The 24119-nt window shown below is 39.3% G+C and overlaps 1 protein-coding gene across 2 annotated transcripts in view; it reads left to right on the top strand.

The window, feature by feature from the left end:
- Stt3b (STT3 oligosaccharyltransferase complex catalytic subunit B) overlaps positions 1-23905 on the top strand; it is a 75633-nt gene extending 51728 nt beyond the window's left edge. The window contains exons 6-16 of one of the 2 annotated variants that reach the window (XM_036192883.1): positions 7378-7476; positions 8315-8461; positions 9761-9809; positions 10995-11149; positions 11955-12166; positions 13720-13907; positions 14643-14814; positions 15562-15735; positions 18286-18399; positions 20611-20823; positions 22280-23905. In XM_036192883.1, the coding sequence (XP_036048776.1) occupies positions 7378-7476; positions 8315-8461; positions 9761-9809; positions 10995-11149; positions 11955-12166; positions 13720-13907; positions 14643-14814; positions 15562-15735; positions 18286-18399; positions 20611-20823; positions 22280-22360 (1604 nt within the window). In that variant the 3' untranslated portion in view covers positions 22361-23905. The remainder of the gene's footprint in view (positions 1-7377; positions 7477-8314; positions 8462-9760; positions 9810-10994; positions 11150-11954; positions 12167-13719; positions 13908-14642; positions 14815-15561; positions 15736-18285; positions 18400-20610; positions 20824-22279) is intronic. The other variant, XM_036192884.1, reaches the window with a different exon arrangement.
- Positions 23906-24119: the final 214 nt, after the last annotated feature.

Genomic DNA, 24119 nt, shown 5'->3' with positions numbered 1-24119 from the left:
TGCTCTATATTGTCCACCCATGAAAAGGCAGTACTTGTTTATGTTGAACATGCCTTTCTTGACTGCATGAGGCCCTTCTCAAAAGCAGAAAAACAAGTAGAAAGTGGGGGAGGGATGGTCAGAAACAGGCCTCAGGTGGTCACATGAAGTATAACAGGTAGAAATAGTTTGTGTGATTGGTTCTGATTATCTGTACTGATTATCTGTACTAACACTGTATTTATGAATGAACTGGCCTGTTCCAAGGTCTTGGGGAAAGAGGGGTGGGTAGGAGCATTATGTAGTAGGACATCCTATGTAGGGATGTGGTTAGTTGATAAAACAGCAAAAGAGCATAGATGTCTCCTATAAAACCTGTGCTACTTTATCAAAAGAATTTCATGCTAGAGTTGATGAGAAATTAGATATAATTGTCAAGGTTAAACATGGTGTATGATTGGTTTTTTTCTCAATGAGAGATACACATCAGCTAAGACTTTGCAAAGTGACTTAAAATAATTATTTCTGAACTACAGAAAGAATTTGTGGTTGCTTTTGAAATTTATAAGACAGAAATGTAAAATATTGAAGTAGTCCGTTGGCTATTTGTGGTGATTTGTCCTATAGGTAACAAGACATTGGTAAAGCTTATTAATTAGAAGTGTGGTGGTACATGCATGTTGTCCCAGTACTGACAAGTAGGAGGTTTGCAAGTTCAAAGCCAGTCTTGAATATGTAAGAAAGTTTTGCTCATTTAAAACTAGCTTATATTATAGTAAACAGCTCATAGGTCAAGAACAGTAATGACCTAAATTTTTTGGTATTTGGCAGAGACAGGCACACTGTGGGATAGTGGTCAGTGGTTCTCATAACAGCTTTGAATTTTATCTTAAATAACACACGTTTGCACCACTTACTCTGACTCTCATATTTTGATTATTAGGAGTACGTTTTTACTACCATAGATTATTTGAGATAATACTTTAATATTTGTACTGCTATTTTCTGACTATATTTGTTTAAATTGTTTAATTACTATCCAATAATTTTGGTGCTTTTGGTCCAAGATATTGAAATTGATTTAAAAAGAAAAGTATCATTTTATATTTGTGGCAGGTAAAGATATACCAAGATAGGAGATTGCTCTTGCATTCTATAAACTGTATCCATTATTTGCATGATTGGGGTGTCTATAAAAGCATAAAGTGATTTTCATGCTTCCTAGATTGGTCCCTTTAGCAGTGATGATCTGTTTTGAGTTCTACCTTCATGGTGAAGGAACCGGGCCAACAGCAGCTACCTGGATTCCATGGAGTTTTGTCTTGGCTTTTCATTTGCTTACAGGTCCTCAGTGTTACAGTAAGCACTTTCCAGAGGAGAGCCACTGTGTAACCCTTGCTTGAAGGGACTGAAAGTTTCTGAGGCTGCCTTTTTCATAAATGTGGTCTTTTGTTGTTGTTGTTGTTTTGGTGGTTTTTTTGGTTTTTTGGGTTTTTTTGTTTTTTCTTCGAGACAGGGTTTCTCTGTGTAGCTTTGTGCCTTTCCTGTATCTCGCTCTGTAGACCAAGCTGGCCTCGAACTCACAAAGTTCTGCCTGGCTCTGCCTCCCGAGTGCTCGGATTAAAGGCATGCACCACCACTGCCAGGTGCCTTTTTTTTTTTTTTTTTTTTTTTAAGATTTTATTTATTTATTATGTATATGGCATATATGACTGCAGGCCAGAAGAGGGCACCAGATCTCATTACAGATGGTTGTGAGCCACCATGGTTGCTGGGAATTGAACTCAGGACCTCTGGAAGAGCAGCCAGTGCTCTTAAACTCTGAGCCATCTCTCCAGCCCCCATAAATGTGTTTTATTAAGTGGATACATTAGGAGTTGTTGGGGGTTTCCCTCAAGTATTACAGTTTAATTTACAAAGTCTAGTCTATCAGTATCTTCCTGTCTTAAGGCTCAAGACATGTAGAGCAAGGGTCTTTCTTATTTACAAACTAAACAAAAGTAGGAGAATGTTTTGGTGCTGTCATAGATGAACCCAGTCTTCCTGAGAACCACACTTGTCATGTTGGTCCAGAGCACTTCCAGTGTAGAAGCTGGGAGCCTCAAACTGAATGCTTAAGTCTGTTTAAGAGCCTGCTCACAGTAGATAGGCTAGTGTTCTGGCTCACTTAAATCTAGCACTTGGGAGGCCGAGGGCAGAATTACCCAGAGCCTTGCTCACAGTGAACTTTAGGCTAAAATTGTGACCTCTAAACAAAAGGAAAGGAAAATCCTAAATGATTTTTAGTGGAATAAATTAGTAGTTTTGTCCTTTTAAATGTGTTTTATTTCATTCGTAAATTATGTTTGCTGATAATCGTCTGTTGTACTTTTTGACATACTAGGTTTAGTTATTACATAGCTGCAGGAGTGACTTTACGTAGAGTTAGCTAGGTGTGGTGGGCACATGCCTTTAATCCCAGAAATCTGGAGGCAGAAGCTGGCAGATCTCTGTGAGTTAAGGACAGCCAGGACTACATAATGAGAACTTGTCTTGAGAAAAGTTGTATAGATTTCGTGAGTTCTTTCTATAATGTTCATAGGGTATTTATAATCTCCTTTTAGTCTGGTATTGCCCATTAACACTTGTCAGCACTAATGAATTGCTTCTGCAAGACAGAACTAGAATTTTAAACTTATTTTTATTTTTAATTTTATTTTGGGCATGTTTATTTTTTGTCTACGTGTATGTCCTTACCATGTGCATGTCTTTGTGCCTACTGAGGCCAGAAGAGGACATCAAATCCCCAGAACTGGAGTTACAGATAGTTGTAAGTCACCATTTGGGTGCTGGGGATTGAACCAGGTCCCTTGGAAGATAAAGCCAGTACTCTGAACTGCTGAGTCATCTCTCCAGCCCAGAACTATAATTTAAATCTGGATGAATTTCCTCTAGATACCTATTCTTAACTTCCTATTAGGTAATAGCAGAAGATAGATTTTTCATTTGAAAGTGTGATTGTCTCTGTTCCAAGTATTTTGAATAAGTCGTTTCGTGCTGCCATTACAAGTTTGGAGCTTGTAAAACGTCTGTTTCGGTCACATGCTCTGTGGTTGTGAGCAGTACCTGAGAAAGAGCTCTCACAGTCTGTGCCTGCTAAGCTGATCGGGTGTTTCCCTGCCAGTCAGAAGAGCTGTCTTCCTGCTGCCCTCTGCTGCTGTTACTGCTTTCCCACCATTCTCTACCCTGAGTACTGACCCAAACTCTCTCTCAGTAACTGAAGTGCTCACAGAGCAGCATGGTGGCTTTATTTTCAAAATCCTTACAAACTTAATTGTGTTAGCAGTCTAGTAAACCTGATTGGATTGCAAGGTCTTTCTCTTCTGTATATCTTGTCCAACAGAAGAAGGATGGTTTGTTAGCCATTTCTATTAAACATTGTCCAAGAGATTAAGTAACTCAGAAAGGCTGACAGGATTTAATAGTGGGTTAATGAGTTTGTGTGTTCACAGACCCTTCTCTAAGTTTGCAGAAGGAAGAGTTGTAGTAACTTAAAACAGAGAAGTGGGCTGAGGAAATGGTGATGGGCACCATGGGAGGACCTGAACCCATGTGAAGCAAACATGGTAGCTCTGTAAAGCAGGCACTGGGGTATGCAGCGGCCAAGACATGCTGTCTTAAGGAGGAAGGTGAAGACCTCTGGGCTGTCCTGTGACCTCCACATGCATGCCTTGGCACTCCAGTGTGAAAGGTGCATAGGGGGCACTGCCAGGTTGCCAGTGTGGTGCTGAAGTGAGAGCAGCAAGTGCTCCCTCAGCCCTCCAGGTCTCAGTGGAGCGGGAGTACAAGTTCACATTAGCCACAGCTTCCCTGCCCTGTGCCTTGGGAGTCAAGGGTCTGAGTGGAAACAAGAGAAGGGTTTCTGGAGAGTTCTGTCTCTAATCAAAAAGAAACTGTACATGTAAGTCCAACTGTTTGGGGGAAATTTTTCTCACATGTCAGAAGCATGGTCTGCAGCAATGAATGCCAGAAGCTGTGCTTCCACAGGATGGCAGTGTGGTAGCATTTTTATGATGTAATGAGTGATTTACAGTATTATTGGGTTGTGTATTTTCTTAGAGCTTACTTCTTTGGGATAGTATAAAGAGTTAAGAAATAGGTTGCTGTAGGTGGGTAGAGAGTTGTACTGCTAAGTGGGATAGTGTTTGGTCAGAGTTCCTGTCGGAGTTGTGGGAAGAATTGGTGCTGCAGGTTTGCACTGCCAAGGGCCTGTAAGAACACAACAGGGCGCCATTTATACTACTCTTCAAGCTCCTGCTTGCATAAGCCCTCCCTACCACTGTCACAAGTACTGGCTACCATCTAATTTTACCAACTTCTGTAACTTAGAGGCTAGATGGGAGTGATCTTAATAGGCCTGACTATCATAGATGTAAGTTCTTTGTGAAAACACACTATTAGGTGCTGTCACATAGTCTGGAGAAAAACATGCTTTTATTTTTACAATGGATGGAGGTTGTGTTTATTCTTAAGAATCTAATTTCTTCATTTATTTCTATTCAAGGAATCTAATTTTCCACTTTGTTTTAAAGTGTAAATTTGTAAATGTCAATTAAGATACTGAGATGTGTGTGCTATTTTACAAATTCAGGGAGCACAGCATCTTAAGTGAGGTAAACTTTTGATGTTTGGCCCTGTATATAGCTTGGTCAGCATTCCCAAACTTGATCTGGTAGAAGTGGTTTCCTGTGTACTGAAAGGGGTCTGTAAGGTAAGATGTGTATTTCTCCTGTGTAAACCCTTCATAGAGTCAGTGATGGAAAACTATTAAGGCTCTGGCCGGCGTGGGTACAAGTGTCTTTAAACGGTCCTCTGGACCACAGCAGTGTCCCAGCAGATTGGCTTCACTGGTACAGGTGCATGAAGGAAGCTGATCAGGAGCCTTTCAAATCTGTAGCATCAGTTTCTATTACTTTGTTTGACAGTAGCCAAGTAATGAGAATTCAATGCCACTCTGCTGCTTTAAGCTGTCTAGGTTATCCTTCCTTCAGACTCATTCTTGGCATTCTTACTGTCAAATTGAACTCTAATGTGTTTGTTTCCATGGAGACTGGGGTCTTGTTACTTGGTTGCTTTGGGTGTTTGTAGCCCTGAAGATCGGACCTAGAGCTAGACAAGCACTTCACCACTGGGCCACATGCCCAGCACTGGATATTTCTTTCTCCTTACTGATGACAATGAATGTCTGTGAAGTTGGCATGAAAATGTAGTCTTCCTTTTTTTAATATTCCTGAAAATGAATGTGAACAGTCCCTAAGAAGTTGTTTGATTTGGGTTACCAAACAACAGCAGAAATGCTCATATTGCCAAATACAGACCGTGTGTGTGTGTGTGTGTGTGTGTGTGTGTGTGTGTGTGTGTGTGTGTGTGTGTATTCATTCCTTTGTTCCAGTATACCCCTGGTGATAAAACCTGAAGAATGTACTTTGGTGGGCAGATGTGGTAAATAGAGGCTCTCACTTTTTATTGTTAAAAAAAGAGAACTCTAGAAACAGACACTGATTTGTGGTTGCCATGCTCTGGAAAGAGGGGAACCAGGAAGCAGATGGGTAAAGGACGTGGGGTGATCATAAGTTTGGGTGTTCCACAACTTGTGAACACTTCAGGAGTCTTGAATCATTCGTTGTAAGGTGGTTTTGCTACCTAATTTTCTCAATTTTTTAAAAAGATATTGTTTATTTTTTAATTCAGCTTGTATTGTCTATTATATTTAGTCCAAATCCTGTCAGCCTTGCTGAATTCCATGTTTGCGTTTCTAAGAGAGCCCCAAACTGAGGTGATTGCACTTTTAGTATGTGCAGGCTTCATTGATGAAAGCTCATCACTCCTACAAACTTTGCTGGTGGTGTCTGTGTGTGTGTTCATGTTTGGGGTTTGATTTCTCAGCTCCACTCTATAGAATGCATAGTGATCGTAGTGTATCTGGGGCTCTAATGTGGGGAAGGATGTTACAGGTCACCTGAAGTATTTGATTTTACATACTTGGAGGTCACGTGGTAGCATTGTGAACCTTGTTGCCTTTTTTCCTCCCTCATTCTGCTTCTGACTCTGTGTCAGGGCTTCAACACAGATTAATTATTAAAAGAAACTTACTTAAAGGCCCCTTGACCACATAAGCAGATTCAAAATTGTCATAGCTTGGATTTTACTTGATATCTCACAAAGGGCAATACCACTGCAGTGTGAGTGTGTCTTCAAAGTTCACTTTGGTTGGATGGCGGAGCTGTGACCTTCATTAGCCTTTAAGTCTTTAGAAATGTTACTTACAGGTTCTGACTCTTTCTATTAGAATTTATGAACTTATCTTCCCAACACAGTAGTCATCACTTACCAGACAGCTTGGGAAGTAGTTGTAACATTTAAACTAATAGCTCTCAATTTACTTTCTATAAATGGGCTTCTTTTAAAAGTAAATAAATAAGAGTACATTGGGCCTGGAGAAATGAAGTGTATGCTCTATACTATGAGCACAGCAGGCAAAGGTAATGAAGTAACAGCTTCTGTCCACTGCACCCTAGACTTCCCTTTTCATAGTAGTTTATTTGCCCAAAACTGAACATAAGTACACTTACAAAAGTTATATAAATACAATTTATGAATAGACTAATTTTTTCATAGGCCTTTTACAACTCTGGTGAAATTTTACTTTTAATGATTCCAGATACTTTTTAGCCAGATTGCCTAATCTTGACCTGTGGTCATATAAGTGGAAAACCAGTCTGACACAGAGTATCATCCATCTTCAGCAGTTCTGTGCATTAGAATCAACCTAAGCTGAGGAGGCCACTGTGGAGAGCAAACAGCCTCTTTGTTAGACTTTGACTTCTGTGACTGGGTTATTTTCTGCCACGCAGAAAGCCAGTTGTACATCCTTTTTAAACTCTTAACTCCTATACAAAGAGCATTAGGAGACTGTCTGGAAGACATAAAATACTCAACACTTTTGAGACTAGCAGGTACTCAGGTAAGTTAATGATAGTTTTAGGTGTTTGTGAAACTCTGAACTTTTGGATTAGTAACCACAGCAATGATAGTTACTTAGTGCACATGCAGTTGTATAGTTTCTTGGCTCCTATCAATGATTACTAATGGTGAGTTTTTAAAAACTTGATTCCATTTGCTAGAAAGGAAGTCTCTGAAATTTAAGGAGGTCTACAAAGGACACATAATACTTTTAAAAATGGATAGAATATTTATGATTTATAACGTGGCTAACAATCACACATCAAATCAGTCACTTCAGGATTCTAGTCTTAAGTTGTGTTAAAACTTTTCTAAAAATAAGATTTATAAATAAATTTGTGTTGAATACTTAATGGTAATAGTACATTACCCTTGTTTCCTGTTTTGTTTTTATAGCATATAGCACTTTCTACATTGTGGGTTTAATATTATCCATGCAGATACCTTTTGTGGGATTCCAACCAATCAGAACAAGCGAGCACATGGCAGCTGCAGGTATGGATAAGAGTTTTTGAAGTTAAGGTGAAAAGACATTGTAAAGTGTTTTGTCTACTTAAAATGTGTGTGACCTTGAAATCATTTTTCTTCTATGTTGATATTAAAATGAATTTTTCAGCTTCTTTATATCATGATTTCTAAGAGACTTCAATAATGTTAGCTGTTCTCATTTGCTTCATATTGCTGTGATAAACACCCATCAAAACCTACTTGGGGAGAAAAGGATTCATTTGGCTTAAGTGGCCCACTCACAGTCCATCACAAAGTGAAATCAGGCAAAAACTCAAGGCAGAAACTGTAGCAGAGGGCGTGGAGGGGTGCTGCTTACTGGTGTGCTCCCCATGGCTTGTTCAGCCTGCTTTCCTATACAACCTAGGACCACCTTCTCAGGGGTGAACCTGCCCACAGTGAGCCGAGCCCTCCCACATCAGGCATTAATCAAGACAGTACCCCATGGGCCATTCTGATGGAGTCATTTTCCCTGGTGCTTCCCCCTTCTCAGACAACTCTAGCTTCTGTCAAGTTGACAAAAAACTAGCCAGCACATCAGCACAGAAATAACTATATGTTTTATGTTTTAAATCATTGGTGATGCGTGATACTGTCAGTGTGCACAGTTGACTCCTCTACTTGTCTGGTACATTCTGATCACTTTGGGGAAAATGTACAATAGGATTTTTTTCAGATGCATTAATTGGTAGGTTAACCATCAGGTGAAACAACTTAGTCTCTGGTGTGAAGGCTATGGGATTTTTTAAGCTTTTGTGAACGAGAGTGTTGAAATGGCATTGGGAAAATGCTGTATTGATATTCACTGAACCTTCTCTTTAACTAGGTGTCTTTGCATTGCTGCAAGCTTACGCTTTTTTGCAGTATCTGAGAGACCGGTTGACAAAGCAGGAGTTCCAGACCCTTTTCTTTTTGGGTGTCTCACTAGCCGCAGGTGCTGTGTTCCTTAGTGTCATCTATCTGACATATACAGGTAGGTTCCATCGTCTGTAAGATGCAAGTTGTGGCTCTCAGTTATTGTTCAAGAACAGTCTTTCACAAGTTTTTCTCACATACTGTGCTTATCCGAGTACCAAATACTGGACAATGTCAATTATCAGAAGTTCTAAACCTGAATAGCATGTCACAAATCGCAACTTTAAAAAAGCATGAGCCACCATTCCTTACTTTAGGAAAAACAAGTTTATCTTAATTTTACTGCTTTTCAGGCTCTGATAAATCCACAAGCATCCTTCTCTTGCTGGTTAAAGAGCCAAAACTATTGAAGACTGATCATCTGCGATAAGCTATGTGTGTTTACCTTCTCTTGTGTGCACTCTCTCCCTCTTACCTTGGAGACTGTTGGCCATATCATTTCAGCATACTTTGGATGTAACTTACTCTCTACCCTAAGCTCACAAGTCCTAAACAACAGTTTCAGTTTTCCCTGGGGGTATTCCATCTGCCCAGATAATGTACAGGCCCTGCATAAAATGAAGGAGGTGTGACTGGAGTCGAAGACCTAGCTAGATGTTTGAAAATGTATTGGTGCCTGTAAAATAAAACCAACACTATTTGAACATTGGTTTAAATTATCCATAGTTAAAAGTAACAAAGCTCTGAAAATGACAAAATTGGGTTGGTGCAGTGTCTTAGCTGGTAAAGGTATGTGCTGTGCAAGCCTGGTGACCTGAATATGGTTCCTAGAACCCAAAGTCCAGGTGGGAGAGGAAATCAATACCACAAAATTGTCTTCTGACTTCCACATAAGCACTGGAATGCACCCAATACACACTAGTAACAACAACAACAACAATAATAATTGTTGTTGCTATTATGGCATGCACCCAAAAGACACCAGTAATTGTTATTTTATTTTTGTGTGTGTGTGTTTTGCCTGCGTGTATGTCTCTGTACTGTGCACATGTTTAGTACTCACAGACACTAGAATAGGATGTCAGGTCCCCTAGAACTAGACTTACATACAGTTTTGAGCTGCTGTGTGAGTGCTGGGAATCAAACCCAAATCCTCTGGAAATCCAGTACTCTTAACCACTGAACCATCTCTCCAGTCTCCCTCTCCCCTGCCAAAAAAATATTTTTTTTTCTTAATTTACAAACGAAAGCTGTATTCCCAGCATTTGAAGGGTTGAGGTAGGAGGGTTGCTGGAAGTTTGAGGCATGCTGTGGGCAGGAGGGACTGTGTAGCAAGGAGACTAATCACAACCACTCCAGAGAGAATTTACAAAATAATAAAAAGGTGAGTAATTTCCTCTGTGTTTTTTCCTTCAAGGTTACATTGCACCATGGAGTGGCAGGTTTTATTCATTGTGGGATACTGGGTAAGTTCAAATATACTAATTTGGTCTCCTAACCTTTCTTCCTGTGTTCCTATATTGTGATATTGTGAGCATTTCAGTCACTTCTTAAGCAACAATAAATGCCCAGGCTGAGTTATTTGAAGTGAATACGCTGTAGTTTTAAGGCATAAGTTTTGTATTCCTGCTCTGCTATGGCTAACTCCTTATTGGTTTTGCCAGCACAGAAGCATTTGTGTGTATTTTAAATATGGGGACTTTTAAAAACTAATAAATATAAACTCTACATCTTGAGTTTTGTTAAGGATAAGGTATTGTGTTACAGATTTATATGACACAGATATGAAGGGACTTTTGTGCAATCAGTTAATTTAAGCTTCTGCTTAAGAAAAATCGAAGGATATCTGGTACATTTTTGAAGAGTACTATATAAAAGAACTAATTTTTCAGACTTGGGTTTTGAATTAGATCAACTCTTGCAGTGAAAGAGTTGTCTTTAAATGATGTCTTTAAATGATGACCTAGTACTGAGAGGACATCAGTGGTTTTGCGGTTGCTTGCTACATGATCCAATAAAATGTTACCACCATTTATTGATCAGTTGTCCTTCCGATAGGACACCTAGGGGCTATTGTGCAAAGGTAATCACAGCATAAACTGTAGTGATGGCTAAGGAGGATGCTGTTTTTAAGCTTGTAGATCCTGAGGACTGGAAGGAACCAGTTATAGAAGATTGCTCTGATTAAGCTAAATTCCAAAGTTGATGTGTGTTAGTTATACTTACATTTTAAAGTAATTTTGACCACTTTGGAATCTCAGAGTATTTGCACAATGGCTTTTGTTCTCACACCCATGCAAGCCCCTTGTCTACAAAGGCATTGGAACACAGGAGTTCGTGGGTAAAGTGTTTCTGTCATCAATAAGAGGTGGAGAAACTCATTGATGTAGGTGTAGGCAATGGAGCTGGACTGCAGACACCTACCTGAGCAAGGATTAGAAACCAGAGCCAACAGTTTGATGAGCCCTACCTAGGCAGCTCCCCTTTAAGGGGGCAGATTTCTACTATAGCTACATCAGTTAGAATACAAGTTTAAATAAGGAAAGTTGGGAGAAAGAGCAATGTCAGTGTTCAAAGAAAATTTCTTCATCTAAAAGAAACTCCTGTTTTATCCTATAATTGTAAATAATAATGAACTTTTTTAATATCAGGTATGCAAAAATACACATTCCAATTATTGCATCAGTGTCTGAGCATCAGCCTACGACTTGGGTGTCATTCTTCTTTGATCTACATATTCTTGTATGTACCTTCCCAGCAGGCCTATGGTTCTGCATCAAAAATATCAACGATGAAAGAGTATTTGGTAAGATTTTTTTTAATAAACTCTTTGATTCAGAACAATTATTTTCCATTTTGAGATTACTTCACTTTAATGTTTTGCTTTTGTTTACTTATATATGTTATGTTCAAGAACATTTTTCTCCTGTTTCACAGAGATGCTTGGCCAAGAAAAATTTGTTGAATTTTCAGAGTATACATGTACTAATTACTACTTTTTAAATGTAGACCTGGCATATAAATTTTACATCCTATCTATTACTCACATGAATATTTTCAGTAGCTTCAAATGATGTAGGAGTCAAATACTTCATTGGCTTTTCTGAAGTCCATAGCCTTTAGCCTGAGACTGTCTGCACCTGCCCTAGAGCTCTGGCTAGTGGGAGGATGATTGTCATTAAGTGCTACCCGACAGGGTCCATCTGTCATGTCAGTGTTCTTACTCGTGTTTGCTTTAGAGTATATGCCAGATATTGATGCTGGCTTTCTTAGGCTGTTTTTGGTTTCATAATCTTAGTGTGCCTAATGATGTAATATACAAATTCATTGTCACCTGTCAGCTATGAATTTTATAATGTATGGTGCTATTGACAAATAACAAATTACATTTAATTTCCCATATCTGTAATTAAATTTGAATAATAGTACATTACTCTAAACTGGTGATAGTTTTTATTTAGTCAACTTAACAAGACTATTTGGTCAGGGTTAACAATTTAGAAACAGTTGCATTGTGAGATGCCTACTTGCAGGTTTGTTCCGTACTGTGGTAGTTAATTATAGCTTGCTGTGAGCATTTCCCCTCATGTTGCGAGACCCTGTCGTTGCAGTTGCTCTGTATGCGATCAGTGCTGTCTACTTTGCTGGAGTGATGGTGCGGCTGATGCTGACTCTGACCCCAGTCGTCTGCATGCTGTCTGCGATCGCCTTCTCCAGTGTTTTTGAGCACTATTTAGGGGATGACATGAAGAGGGAAAATCCACCTGTGGAGGACAGCAGTGATGAGGATGACAAAAGAAACCCAGGAAACTTGTATGACAAGGTGAGAGGTTGTGCCGTCTTGATCTCTCTAGCACCAGGAGAGAGTCCCCAGATGGAAGTGTGCTGAAGTAAGGGTACAGACTACCTGTGACTTCTATAGTTTCTCTCCATTGCTTGCTTCCAAATGAAAGTCCTAGTGACTTTTGAGCTCAAAGTAAACAGAATGGAATCAGAGAAGGGATTGTTAACTTATTTTTGGCCAGTTGTTACCCAAGCACTCACAGTATGGTAATACCTCTCCATTTTTGAGAGCACAGTGTGATGAGTAGTGTCAGATTTGACCATGTGGACTAGTACTTTTACTTGTTCTTAGTCTGTATTTGGTGTGACCTCTTTGGTGCTGGGGGTCAAATCCAGGACCTCATACATGTTAAGCAAGCATTCTACCTCTGAATTACTCTCCCAGCCTATGTTGGTGTTTAAAAGTGTTATTTGGTGAAACACCTGTTTGTCAGCACCTATGTGTTGCTAATAGGTGAAATTCACTTTTAACCTGAGTCACAATAGGAGCAGGGCTGTGTTGGCAAAAGTGTGGGAAAGACTTAAAATTGGAGCTCTTGTCGAAGATTAGACTTTGCTACTTCAATATTGACTAAACTTATCAATACTAATAAGCAGTGGAACGCTGTAGTGTAAGAATTGGCTGGAATTCTCTTCCTCACTCTAAAATAAAATTCATAGATTTGTGTTAATCAAGCACATACTTTTTATTTATTTATTCATTGACTCACTCATTCATTCATTTATTTATTATGTATGCAATGTTTTGCCTGCATACCAGAAGAGGGCACCAAATCTTGTTATTAGATGGTTGTGAGCCACCATGTGGTTGCTGGGAATTGAACCCTGGTCCTGTAGAAGGACAGTCAGTGCTCTTAACCTCTGAGCCATCTCTCCAGCCCCATTGTGTTATTTTCTTTTTTTTCTTTAATCAGCCGTTTAACTTAGAGTTTATGACTAGTCTCTTTTCTCCATGCATGCATTGAATTTCTTTCCTATTAATGTCCTAATCTGGGTTTTAGGTAGGTACAGCCATTTTTAAGATTAGAATTAAGTATAAGTATATACATGCTGGTCTTATGTTGTCAGAATGGAACCCCGTGGTTAATTCTTTTACATTTAATTAAAAGCTGCCTTCTGACATGGAGATAGTTTGCTCTGAGATCAGCTCCTGGGTTTGAGTGTATTTTCTGATCCACTTTTTTTGTTTGTTTGTTTTTGTTTTTTGAGACAGGGTTTCTCTGTGTAGCTTTGCGCCTTTCCTGGAACTCACTTGGTAGCCCAGGCTGGCCTTGAACTCACAGAGATCCTCCTGCCTCTGCCTCCTGAGTGCTGGAATTAAAGGTGTGCACAACCACTGCCCGGCATCCACATTGACTTTAAAGTTTACTTTGAATTAAAATAAAACAAGAGCAAATCTCCTCATCACCTGTAGAGTATCTGATTGTATCTTTTTTTACCACGGAGTTATTGGGAGCTTAATATTCTCCCCACTTTTCCTGATTATGTTAATAAACCAAGTATTTATGGTTTCTGACTGCTCTGCATCTCCAGGCAGGTAAAGTGAGAAAACATGTAACAGAGCAAGAGAAAACTGAAGAGGGCTTAGGCCCCAACATCAAAAGCATTGTGACCATGCTCATGCTGATGCTTCTGATGATGTTCGCTGTCCATTGCACATGGGTCACAAGCAATGCCTATTCCAGTCCAAGTGTGGTCCTCGCCTCCTACAATCATGATGGGTAAGAAAACAACTTGGCTGTGAAAAGGTTTAGACCTATCCTTTTTGTTTTGCCTCAAAAAAAAAAAAAAAAAAAAAGAATATTGTTTGTGAAACTGATTTTGATTTTACTTTTGAGGGCATAGTAGATATGTCACCCAGGGCTGCCCACATGCTAGAGCAACCCCACTCCCTAAGTTTACTTTATCTTTTGTGTGGCCTTCCCCCAACCTTTGGATGGGTGGTAGTAACGGGGTTTTGTGCTCGTTTCCAAAATCTTTCTGCATATGTAGTTGTGTATACTTTGTGGACACTGGACATCATCATTAGTGTGAAACTTACTAGGAATGCAAATTATGGGGCCCAATCTAAGCCAACCTGAGAGACCTGGGCGCAGGCCTAGCTAGCTGTGGGTTAATGGGCCCTGATTTTTTCAGTGCAGCTAGATGTTGACAGCTGGTTTTTATAGTGCCACATCTCACCTTTCTACTTCACATGCAATCTTAGAATCAGCCTTTCTCCCAGAGTTAGTCCATTAGAATCTGGTGTTTTACTAGACAAGTGATTTGTTTGCACATTAGTTTGGAAACACTAGTATAGACACAACTCTCTCACACCCCAGGCCCCCCTTGGAAGTAAGGGCTTTTAACTACCATCTTTAAAATGAAATTTTTCACTGATTAAACATCTCAAAATTTTAAGGTATCTCCTTCACACTTAAAGATGTCATTTGAAATAATACTGTGGTTCTTTTCAGCACCAGAAATATCTTAGATGATTTTAGAGAAGCATACTTTTGGCTAAGACAAAATACAGATGAACACGCCCGGGTCATGTCCTGGTGGGACTATGGCTATCAGATCGCTGGGATGGCCAACAGGACTACTCTGGTGGATAACAACACCTGGAATAACAGCCACATAGCACTGGTGAGGACTTGGCATTGTTGTTTGTTTTTAAATAATAAAAGAGTTCATACTACTTAACAATCAGGCTTCACTTGTAATTAAACAGGAAAGATAAAGGTTAAAATACTTGTCTGCCTGTGTATTCTGGTTTTAAGAGTAGTATTATGTATTCAGATTTGCAGACTGATTTCCAGTAGCTTTTGATATATTTAGCCTACTGAGAACTAGCAAAATCTGGAACTTAAAATGCTTGATGTATATTTTTTACATTGTAAATAAGAAAAAGTTTGCAAATATAAAAACAAGTATTTTATGATGTGAGAGTCATACAGGTGTGCAAATTATATATTCACACTACTAGTGTGAATCTCCATAATCCTCTTCTGTACTTTAAAGTCTATGAGTAGATAACTGGGTCTTAAATGGATTCAGTTTTTGTGAGTGCTGTGGCTGATTATCAGGTGTCTGCTTGGCTCAGAAGAGTCTGCTCTGGAAATCATGGGCCAGGCTCAGTCTGAGGCTGGGAGAAAGCTATCTCTTTCTTGACTGTTTTCATTCTAAAATATAAATACCCTGGAACTTAATTATTTAAATGTACATTCTGATTTTGTCACTTCTGCTATAAAATGGTACCATAGTTAAGATGTTAGTGAATTCCTCTAAGTTTATTACATTCATAGAAAAGCATTCCTACCCAAAATTCATGTATATCAAACTCAATGAATTCCATCTTACAGTAAAATTGTCCATTTTTATTTTATCCTACAGGTAGGAAAAGCTATGTCTTCTAATGAAACAGCCGCCTATAAAATCATGAGGTCTCTGGATGTTGATTATGTGTTGGTTATTTTTGGAGGAGTTATTGGCTATTCTGGTGACGATATCAACAAGTTCCTCTGGATGGTTAGGATAGCTGAAGGGGAGCATCCAAAAGACATTCGGGTAAGGACCACACTGGCATGTTAAACAGCTCATAGGGTCTGAGTGATTCTCATATCTGCTGATTTGCATTCTTTTCTTTCTTCCCTTTGCTCACTCTGTACCTCTGGCTGGCCTGGAACTCAGAGGTCCTGCCTTGGCCTCCTAAGGATGGGATAAAAGGCGTGCATTACCATGCCCAGTGGTTGCATTGTTTTCATCACCCTCTCCTCTGTTCTACTGTCTTACTCTATTATTTATTAAAAAATGCTAAATGCATTTCCTAGGTTTGGTAGCCTCATAGGCCATGTAACACCATTCTATTGATAACCCCATATATGTGAAAGTAAGACACTAGACACCGTGGGTATGTAGTAGATAGTGCTGTGTAAATTCATGTCTTTGCACTCTGATGTTCCCATGGGGAAGGTGGTGCCTTACTAATGCTTGTTTTAGAACACTTCCTCATGATTGTACCTCCATCCTACCTTTGTCAGGTCTCTGGCTGGTTCTTCTCCTTTCTGAATGCATTTCCATTCTGCTCTACTACTACCCTTTTTTGTTTGTTTGTTTGTTTGTTTTTGTTTTTCGAGACAGGGTTTCTCTGTGTAGCTTTGCGCCTTTCCTGGTACTCACTTGGTAGCCCAGGCTGGCCTTGAACTCACAGAGATCCTCCTGCCTCTGCTAGAAACCAATAGTGCTAGAAATCACTGTCTTTGCCTTGGTCTTCCATGAAATATGACATTCATTGATCATGTCACTTAGTGCTTTAAAAGCCTTCCACAGATATGGAGAATGGCCTTGAAATCAAACAGTAATGAGTCAGAATTAAAACTGTAAGCCAGGTGCTCCAGGCAAGTTATTTTATGCCAATCAACATAGATGCTTTGAGTACTGGGTCTTTTTCTAGGATCTAGAATTAGTATGGTGCCCAAGGCAAGATTTAGGTTACTGCCACTGAAGATGGGTGATGATATGTGTGGTGGTGTTGAAAATACTTATAGTAATGTAGTTTAAGCCTTATCTTAGTATGGTATATCTCTTGGCAAAGCGTTAGTAAAAAGTCCAAACTCTTGCCTGGTGTACAAGCCTTTTAAACCTAGCCTTCCTTAGCTGGTCTCTTGGCTAACTTTGTACCACTGCCAGGATACTCTGGCTCGTGAAACTTGCCTCTGGTTTCTTTGCTTAACTCACCTGACATGTGTTTTTAATATTCTAGGAATGCCTCTTCTTCTACACATTTGTCACCTCCTCCCCAGAGCCCTTTTTGGCTATACCTATGCCTCTATTTGTCCTCAGAGAAATGTGCTTTGTAGTTAGATTTAATTTATGTCGCCCACCTTCTCAAGACAGGTAGCTGGAATTGTGCTTAGGTGAGGAAGACACAAAAGATGAGACAGAAACAAAGATGAGGCACAGTCCCAGGTGTCCTGCTCAGGTGAAAATGCTATGACATTTCCCCCTTAACTGTAATTAACCAACACTATTTCCTTACATTAGATTAATCTGAAGTTTCATTCTCTTAAAACATGATTTTAGTTTGTGAATTACTTGGCACCATTAAAAGTTGTAACATGATTATTATTTCCAAATATGTACTTTGAGCATACACAAACAAATTTCTCTGCTTTTTAAATATGTTATTTTTAACCTTCGTGAATAGATAATACAAAGTATGAAAAGAGTTTATCCCTCACAAGAAAAGAATACATTCCTTCCATGGGTATTATCTGCATATGTACTTGCAAAACTGCTGAGTGAATAGACTTCAGTGCTGTCAGAAAAGGGAGTATGTGAGATGATGCACCATTCTACAGTGTGCACACACAACACAGTGTACCACACTGTGTTGTCAGTTAATAGAAGCCCTATTCATTCTTAATACTATTTTGTGTCTGTAATTCTTATTTAAGCAACTAACTAGAAACAAGGTATATATGCTGTTTGCTTCCATAGGCCTTAGGAATCTGTGTTAAACTGTGGCCATCTTCCTTTTTTTTTTAAAACCCTTATAGTGAGTGTTCTATTAGGTGTGTTGGTTTACCTGGCTTAGCTAACTTTTCTCTATGATGAGTATTTATGTCCCTGGCATAGTAAATAATTTTGTGCATTCATTATTTGAATCATATATAAGTATCTATTAAACAGTTCTATAAAAGGTATGTCAGAATCAGAAATTACATTTTTAAAACTATAGCAAACTACCCCTGTAGGAAGGTTAATTTATAAATTAACCCAATAAAAATTACTACAAAAATAGTACTGTATATCCTTTCTAGTTTGCTGAATGTTCTTCTCTACAACTAAAAGAGGATTTTGGAATTCATAGGGAAACTTGAGGGCAAGCTCTAATGAGTGGTAAGTGAGGGCAGTTGCTAGAAGCTAGCTCTACCTGGTGTTAAAGCGTGAGGCCAGAGTTGGTCTCATTCTTTTTAACTGTGTGGCTGGAAATCTGATAGGATTAATTTTGGGGCTGGGGGATTAAAAAGAGTTGATGCTACCTCTGCAGCTAGCACCTGTAGCTTTGAGTGTGTTGTGTTGGGCTGACCTTGGACTTGTGTTTTTTTTCCATAGGAAGGAGACTACTTCACCCAGCAGGGAGAATTCCGTGTAGACAAAGCTGGATCTCCTACTCTGTTAAATTGCCTTATGTATAAAATGTCATACTACAGATTTGGAGAAATGCAGGTTGGTTCAATCAGTTCTTCTACAGCCTTTATTCAAATGGGGAAGGATCCTATAAGCTCTTTGGGGGGAGAGCAATCATAATGTCTTAATTATACAGGAGAGAAATGGGAAGGCTTCTTTCACATTCTGTTTAGATTTCAAACCCCTGATCTCCTTGACTCAGTGTTCTGAGTACTAGGCTTATAGGCATGTGGTATTATGCCTAGCTCAATTTCTGATTTTGTGTGTGTCTGTGTGATAGAGAATAGTATTATACCAATGACTTTTTCTTGTCGGTAAATAAAGGGGGAGGGCTTAGATTGATAACTTGGCTTTTGATGGAAACCAAAATATGTTTTTCTGACATTTAAAAATTACTTTTGCAGTAAAAGCAATTAACAGCAAACAGAGATACACTCTCTTCATCCGGCCTCATTCCTGCCTTATAGGCACAAATTAAATTCTCCTTTACTGAAGATAATGCTACCTCTACATGCCTCAGTCCAGAGAGCACCAAAGCAGTCTGCAAGCAGACCTTACGCACACTTGGCTTTTCCCCACAGGCACACTTGCCGTCACTTTTCCTCTCTGAGGAAGGCCCTCAGCCTTCTCTCCTTGTCTCCCCACCGGCTTGCTCTTCTTTGTTGGCTTACTGTTCTTTGTTGAGCGTCGTCTGGGGATCTAATTCTAAGCCATTGCTCCAAGACACTTGATTAAGTTTCTCCTAGCCTGTGTTACATGTATTGATAAACTGGTTTTTGCTGCTCTCACTCTGTCTTTTGTTGCAGGATCCATCCCAACCTAAGAAGTCATGGGGGGCTAGGAGGGAAAAGTGTCTCCCTAACTATTGCTAATCCATTTTATAGCCTGTAATACCAAGTTGATAGTTTCATTCCAAGCTGTCAGTGGAAATGAATTATACATTACTTTCTACTCAGCTTGGTAACTTAAAAAATTAGAGGAATTATTTGTTTACTTTTCTACCGGGAAATAATGTTATCTCTAACTTGAAAGGGTTTGCCTGAACCTCAAAAATGTGAAATTTTTTCCATTTGTAAAATACAGTAATTGTGGCTAGCATGATCTAGGAGAATTTATATATCATTGCTTTCCGTGCTGCTGTCTGGTAGGTAGATGGGTGTAAGTGAGTATCTACTTCATTATTCATCTGTGATCATTCTGGAGGTGACTTTAAAAGCAAAACATCATGCCCACAATAATTCTAGATATAATTTTTATTTGTGTTTGCTTCATTTAAAGACCACTTGCATAGGATCCAAACTCATGATAGGAAAAAAAGCACCTGGTCTTAATAGTTACTCTAGAAAATAGGTTTTCTGGTGTAAATGATGAGTTCTGTGCATGGAGGAGGGTTTTTTTTTCCTCCCTCTTAAGGTTTATGAACTATTTAAATACTGTTGGTCTTCATGCCTTTAAGAAGCACGCATGTTAGCACAGGAGGTGTAATTTTTCTGTCATGTGGACAAGCAAGAACTTCCCTATTGCTTTGTAGACTGGTTTTACACTGCTTGGAAAAGGGATTCTTTTTTTTTTTTTGGTCTTAAAGTTTAGGTTCTTGTCTGTTTAAAAATCTCTTAATAGGGTGCCCATTGTCCTTTTATTTCTCATAAATCTTCAGCTGGCTTAGCTTCTGTTGGAGCTGCCCCTTCAAGACACCAGAGCATTGTCTCTGTGGGCATTTCTTTTATTTAAAAGAGATGGTGGTGTTTAGACTGAGTCAGTCCCATGCATGAGAGCTGAATGAAGACCAGGTGGCCTAATAAAACAGTCATTGTGAACCCCTAAGGCAAAAGGAAGCACCTTCTTCCTGTCCCTTTGGTGGGGCAGCTTTTGAAACAGGCTCTCACCATGTAGCCTTTAGCTGGCCTAGAGCTCACTAAGCAGACCTGGCTAGCTTCAGAGTCAGAGATCTTCCTGCCTTGGCCTCTTAAATGCTCAGATCAAAGGCATGTAACACCATACTTGCACTGCTCATCTATTTTTAAGGACTCTGCGAAACATATTCTGCTGTGTCTAGGTTTTTTGTTGTTGTTTCTTTCTTCATGATTTCTTCCTACTTGAGTATCAAGACCTGTTTCGATGCATTCTTCCATTCTGTTTCTTATTTAAGGAAGGTCATTCGTTACCCTTTGATAGCAGTTGCTATTTTGCAGTACTGAATGTTTTCCAATAAAGCTGACTGACATCTGGTTCTGGTGTTAACTTTTGCAGCTAGATTTTCGAACACCCCCAGGTTTTGACCGAACCCGTAATGCCGAGATTGGAAATAAGGACATTAAATTCAAGCATTTGGAGGAAGCCTTTACATCAGAGCACTGGCTTGTCAGGATATATAAAGTGAAGGCACCTGACAACAGGGAGACACTAGGTCACAAGCCTCGAGTCACCAACATCTTCCCCAAACAGAAGTATTTGTCAAAGAAGGTGGGTCCCCAGTGAAGTCGTCTTGCTAGAAGGATAACTCACGCTTGGTAGTTCAGTGGGCTGGTATGGAAGTGCTGAAAACTGCTCATAAAGAACATGGCTGCTTGTACAAGGTAGATACAGGGTTATGAGAATCCTTCTCACAGGGAGACTTGAGCAGCCTTGACCCACAATTTTTTTCCCCAGGTGGCCTGCCGGTTACTAGTGAGCCCAGTAAGTTTTTCCAGAGGCATTCTTACTTCAGTCTGTGCTGTGCCCATTATTGGGATGTCTTCTAATCAGTACTTGTGGCCATTACTGCCCAACCTACATGAAAGTCAAAACTTAAAGGAATTGTCGTTATTGATTCCTCATCTTCAGGTTAAAGCACATTTATATTCAAGTTCTGCTCTCTGAATGGGGCTTTCATTTGCAGTAAATTGCCTGTACATACATAGTCAAGTGAGACCTTCTGAAGCAGAAACTAAACACTTTTTTTCTTTTTCTTTCTTTTTGTTTTTGTTTTTTGTTTGTTTGGTTTGTTTTGTTTTTGTCTTTTGGGGACAAGGTTTCTCTGTAGTTTTGGTGCCTGTCCTGAATCTCATTCTATAGACCAGGCTGAACTATCCGGAGTGCTGGGTTTAAAGGCGTGTGCCACCATTTGCCCAGCTAAGTCATCTTTCTTAAGCTGCTTATTTTTTAATGTAATTATTATAACAGAGCTCATAGGCAGGAATTAGAAGGAAACCATTGCAATCCTTTTCTAATAAACAGTGGACTAGGAAGACTTTTACTAGGGATAATTATTGCTCATTTAAGTTGGGTACATCTCTTAACCTTCCCTATTAAAGATACCTGACAGTGAGGGAGTGGGTGCAGAATGGGATTGATGGCCAGTCAGGTAGGCGCTGGGAGCATAGTTCTGATTAGTAAACTGATCTCTGTTACCATTTTCCAAAGGGTGCTTAGGTGTTTCCATAACCCAAAACAGTTCATTTAAACTGTTAACATATACACCAAATATGTCAGAGCACAGGTCATGTCACTTATACTTTAAAAGTGATGTTTTATTTACTTTTATGAAGTAATCTTGCTTTGTAGCCTAAGCTGGTCTGAAACTAGGGATTCTCCTGGCTCTTCCTCCTGAATGCTGGGAATGTATGTGCCACCGTGCTGGCTAGATGTTTGATATTTAAATAGAAATTTCTTTTTAAAAATGTATTGATTTGAGGAATGGAGGATCTGTCATTGTTACTGCTGAGCATGTAGTGGTTGAAGAGGGAGATTGGAGATGCTGTGGTGATCCTCTTACAGCCAAAGACCTAGTTATGTTCACCTCAGCCTTCTTACGTGACAGAGGTGCACACTGAGCATTCAAGGGTCTTGTCCTAAGACTGGCAACAAACTCAGAAAAGTCTTCATACCAGAGTAAGCTGTAGGAGACCTGAACTAACACACTGTATTCTTCTCTTTCTAGACTACGAAAAGGAAGCGTGGCTACATTAAAAATAAGCTAGTTTTTAAGAAAGGCAAGAAAGTCGCTAAGAAGACTGTTTAAACACACTGCTCTGCCTGACTCGCAGCGGCTGTCCTTGAGAGAACCAGTCTTTGCCTTCAGCTCATGTCCTGTCTCACAGCACCGAGGGTACAGAATCATCGCTGGGCCAGGTCAATGTACAGAATGTTCTGGCAATGCCTCATTTAAAAATTAAATTGATTTATTGAGAACAACTTTTCGATTATAATGTGAAGCAAGACAGAGCCATGCTGTGAGCATCTGGCAAAAGTTTTTTTTGTTTGTTGTTTTTTTTGTTTTTTTTTTTTATTATTATTATTGGTACATATTACCCTTCAAATCTGAGAATTTGGACTAATTGCACCAAAGAACCCTCAATTTGGTCCCTGGCACATGCGTACTTGTCAATATTTTTTTGTCCTTTTACAAGACCTGCATTTTATTTGAATTACCCGAATAGCAATATGTAAGACACAAATGACAGTTGTAACAAGAGCTTCTTGACCAGTAAACAAACTAGCCCAGGTCTGAGAAAGAAGTGTTAGAGGAGAGTCTGCGTCCGTGAACTCTATTTATTTTCCTGCTTCTCCAGTGTGAAGAATGTTTCATCAAATGTCCACGTTGTTGCTCGCTGCCACCGGAAGCAGCTGCTGACGGTGGGCCTCTATAGTTAGGGCCTAGGTAGGTGTTTGTGTTCAGGTATCCACGCTGTGGTTAGCAGGTGTTTTCACCAGGTACTTACAGAGCAGATTTCATGCATTGTTCATTCAAGGGCTAAATTTCTATCCTTTGGAAATCATGGCAAGCACACACAGAACGTTGCTGGCTGGGATGGCTTTGTCACCTTAGTACTGGGTTGGCACTGTGTTTTCATGAAGAATAAGGGGAGAGTGCTTAAAGTGGACAGGTATCCAAAGTTCATTTCTGTGACTCTTCAAAATGACAAAGGATTTGTAACTTTGCCTGGATTTTCCTCATTTTATACCAGTTTTGTTCATCACAATGATTTCTGTTCACTGCTCCATGTTTTTTAATACCTTAAGCATTTGATGAAACACTCTTTAGTGCTATATAGGCATTTTCTTACTTTTATTACAAATGTGACAATTGTCAAAAGATGCACTAAAATATAAATGGAGATTGAACATGTTCATTTTCCAGCTTATAGGCAACTTTATACAGACTTGAAAACTTTATCCAGTTGTTTAGTAAAGTGAGAGAGAAAGGTTTCCTGCCGCAGGAGAACTTTTTATACAACACGCCACTGCTTTTGGTGGGAAAGTACAGAATAGTATGTACCTTTTATGAAGAAACCGTAATTTACAATGTTCTGTGAGAATGTTACTGCTGATTTCCTTTTTCAAGGTGTAGAATATTCTTTGATTTATAGAATTCATTTTTGACCCAGATGATGGTTCTTTTACAGACCAATAAAAAAGGCTGAACATTTTCACAAATAAAGTGTAACTAAATCTGGATTTCTGATACCTTGTCATTTGGGGGATTTTATCTTACTTTGTTGCTTTACAATTCAATGCAAAGAAGTTATTGACCATAAGGGAAATAAAGTTAATTCAAATTTTGTGTTAAGTGTTGTCTTTTGCAGATCTTGTTTTTGAAAGGATCTGCAGAGTGTTCTGATCCCATCTCCCACCGCTCACCTTACGAAGGTTTTAGTCAGTTTGTGGAAAAATAACTTAAACTCAAACCACTTTTTAGAATTTCACCTTTTTACTCAGAATAAATATACCTCATTATGACTTTTTGAGGTCAGGCAAGGGAAGGAAAGAGGAGGTATGGC

This window comes from Onychomys torridus, chromosome 7 (assembly GCF_903995425.1).
Source record: "Onychomys torridus chromosome 7, mOncTor1.1, whole genome shotgun sequence".
Taxonomy (NCBI): Eukaryota; Metazoa; Chordata; class Mammalia; order Rodentia; family Cricetidae; genus Onychomys; species Onychomys torridus.
The sequence above is the reverse complement of the archived record's forward strand: the minus strand, read 5'-3'. Positions and strand labels throughout refer to the sequence as shown.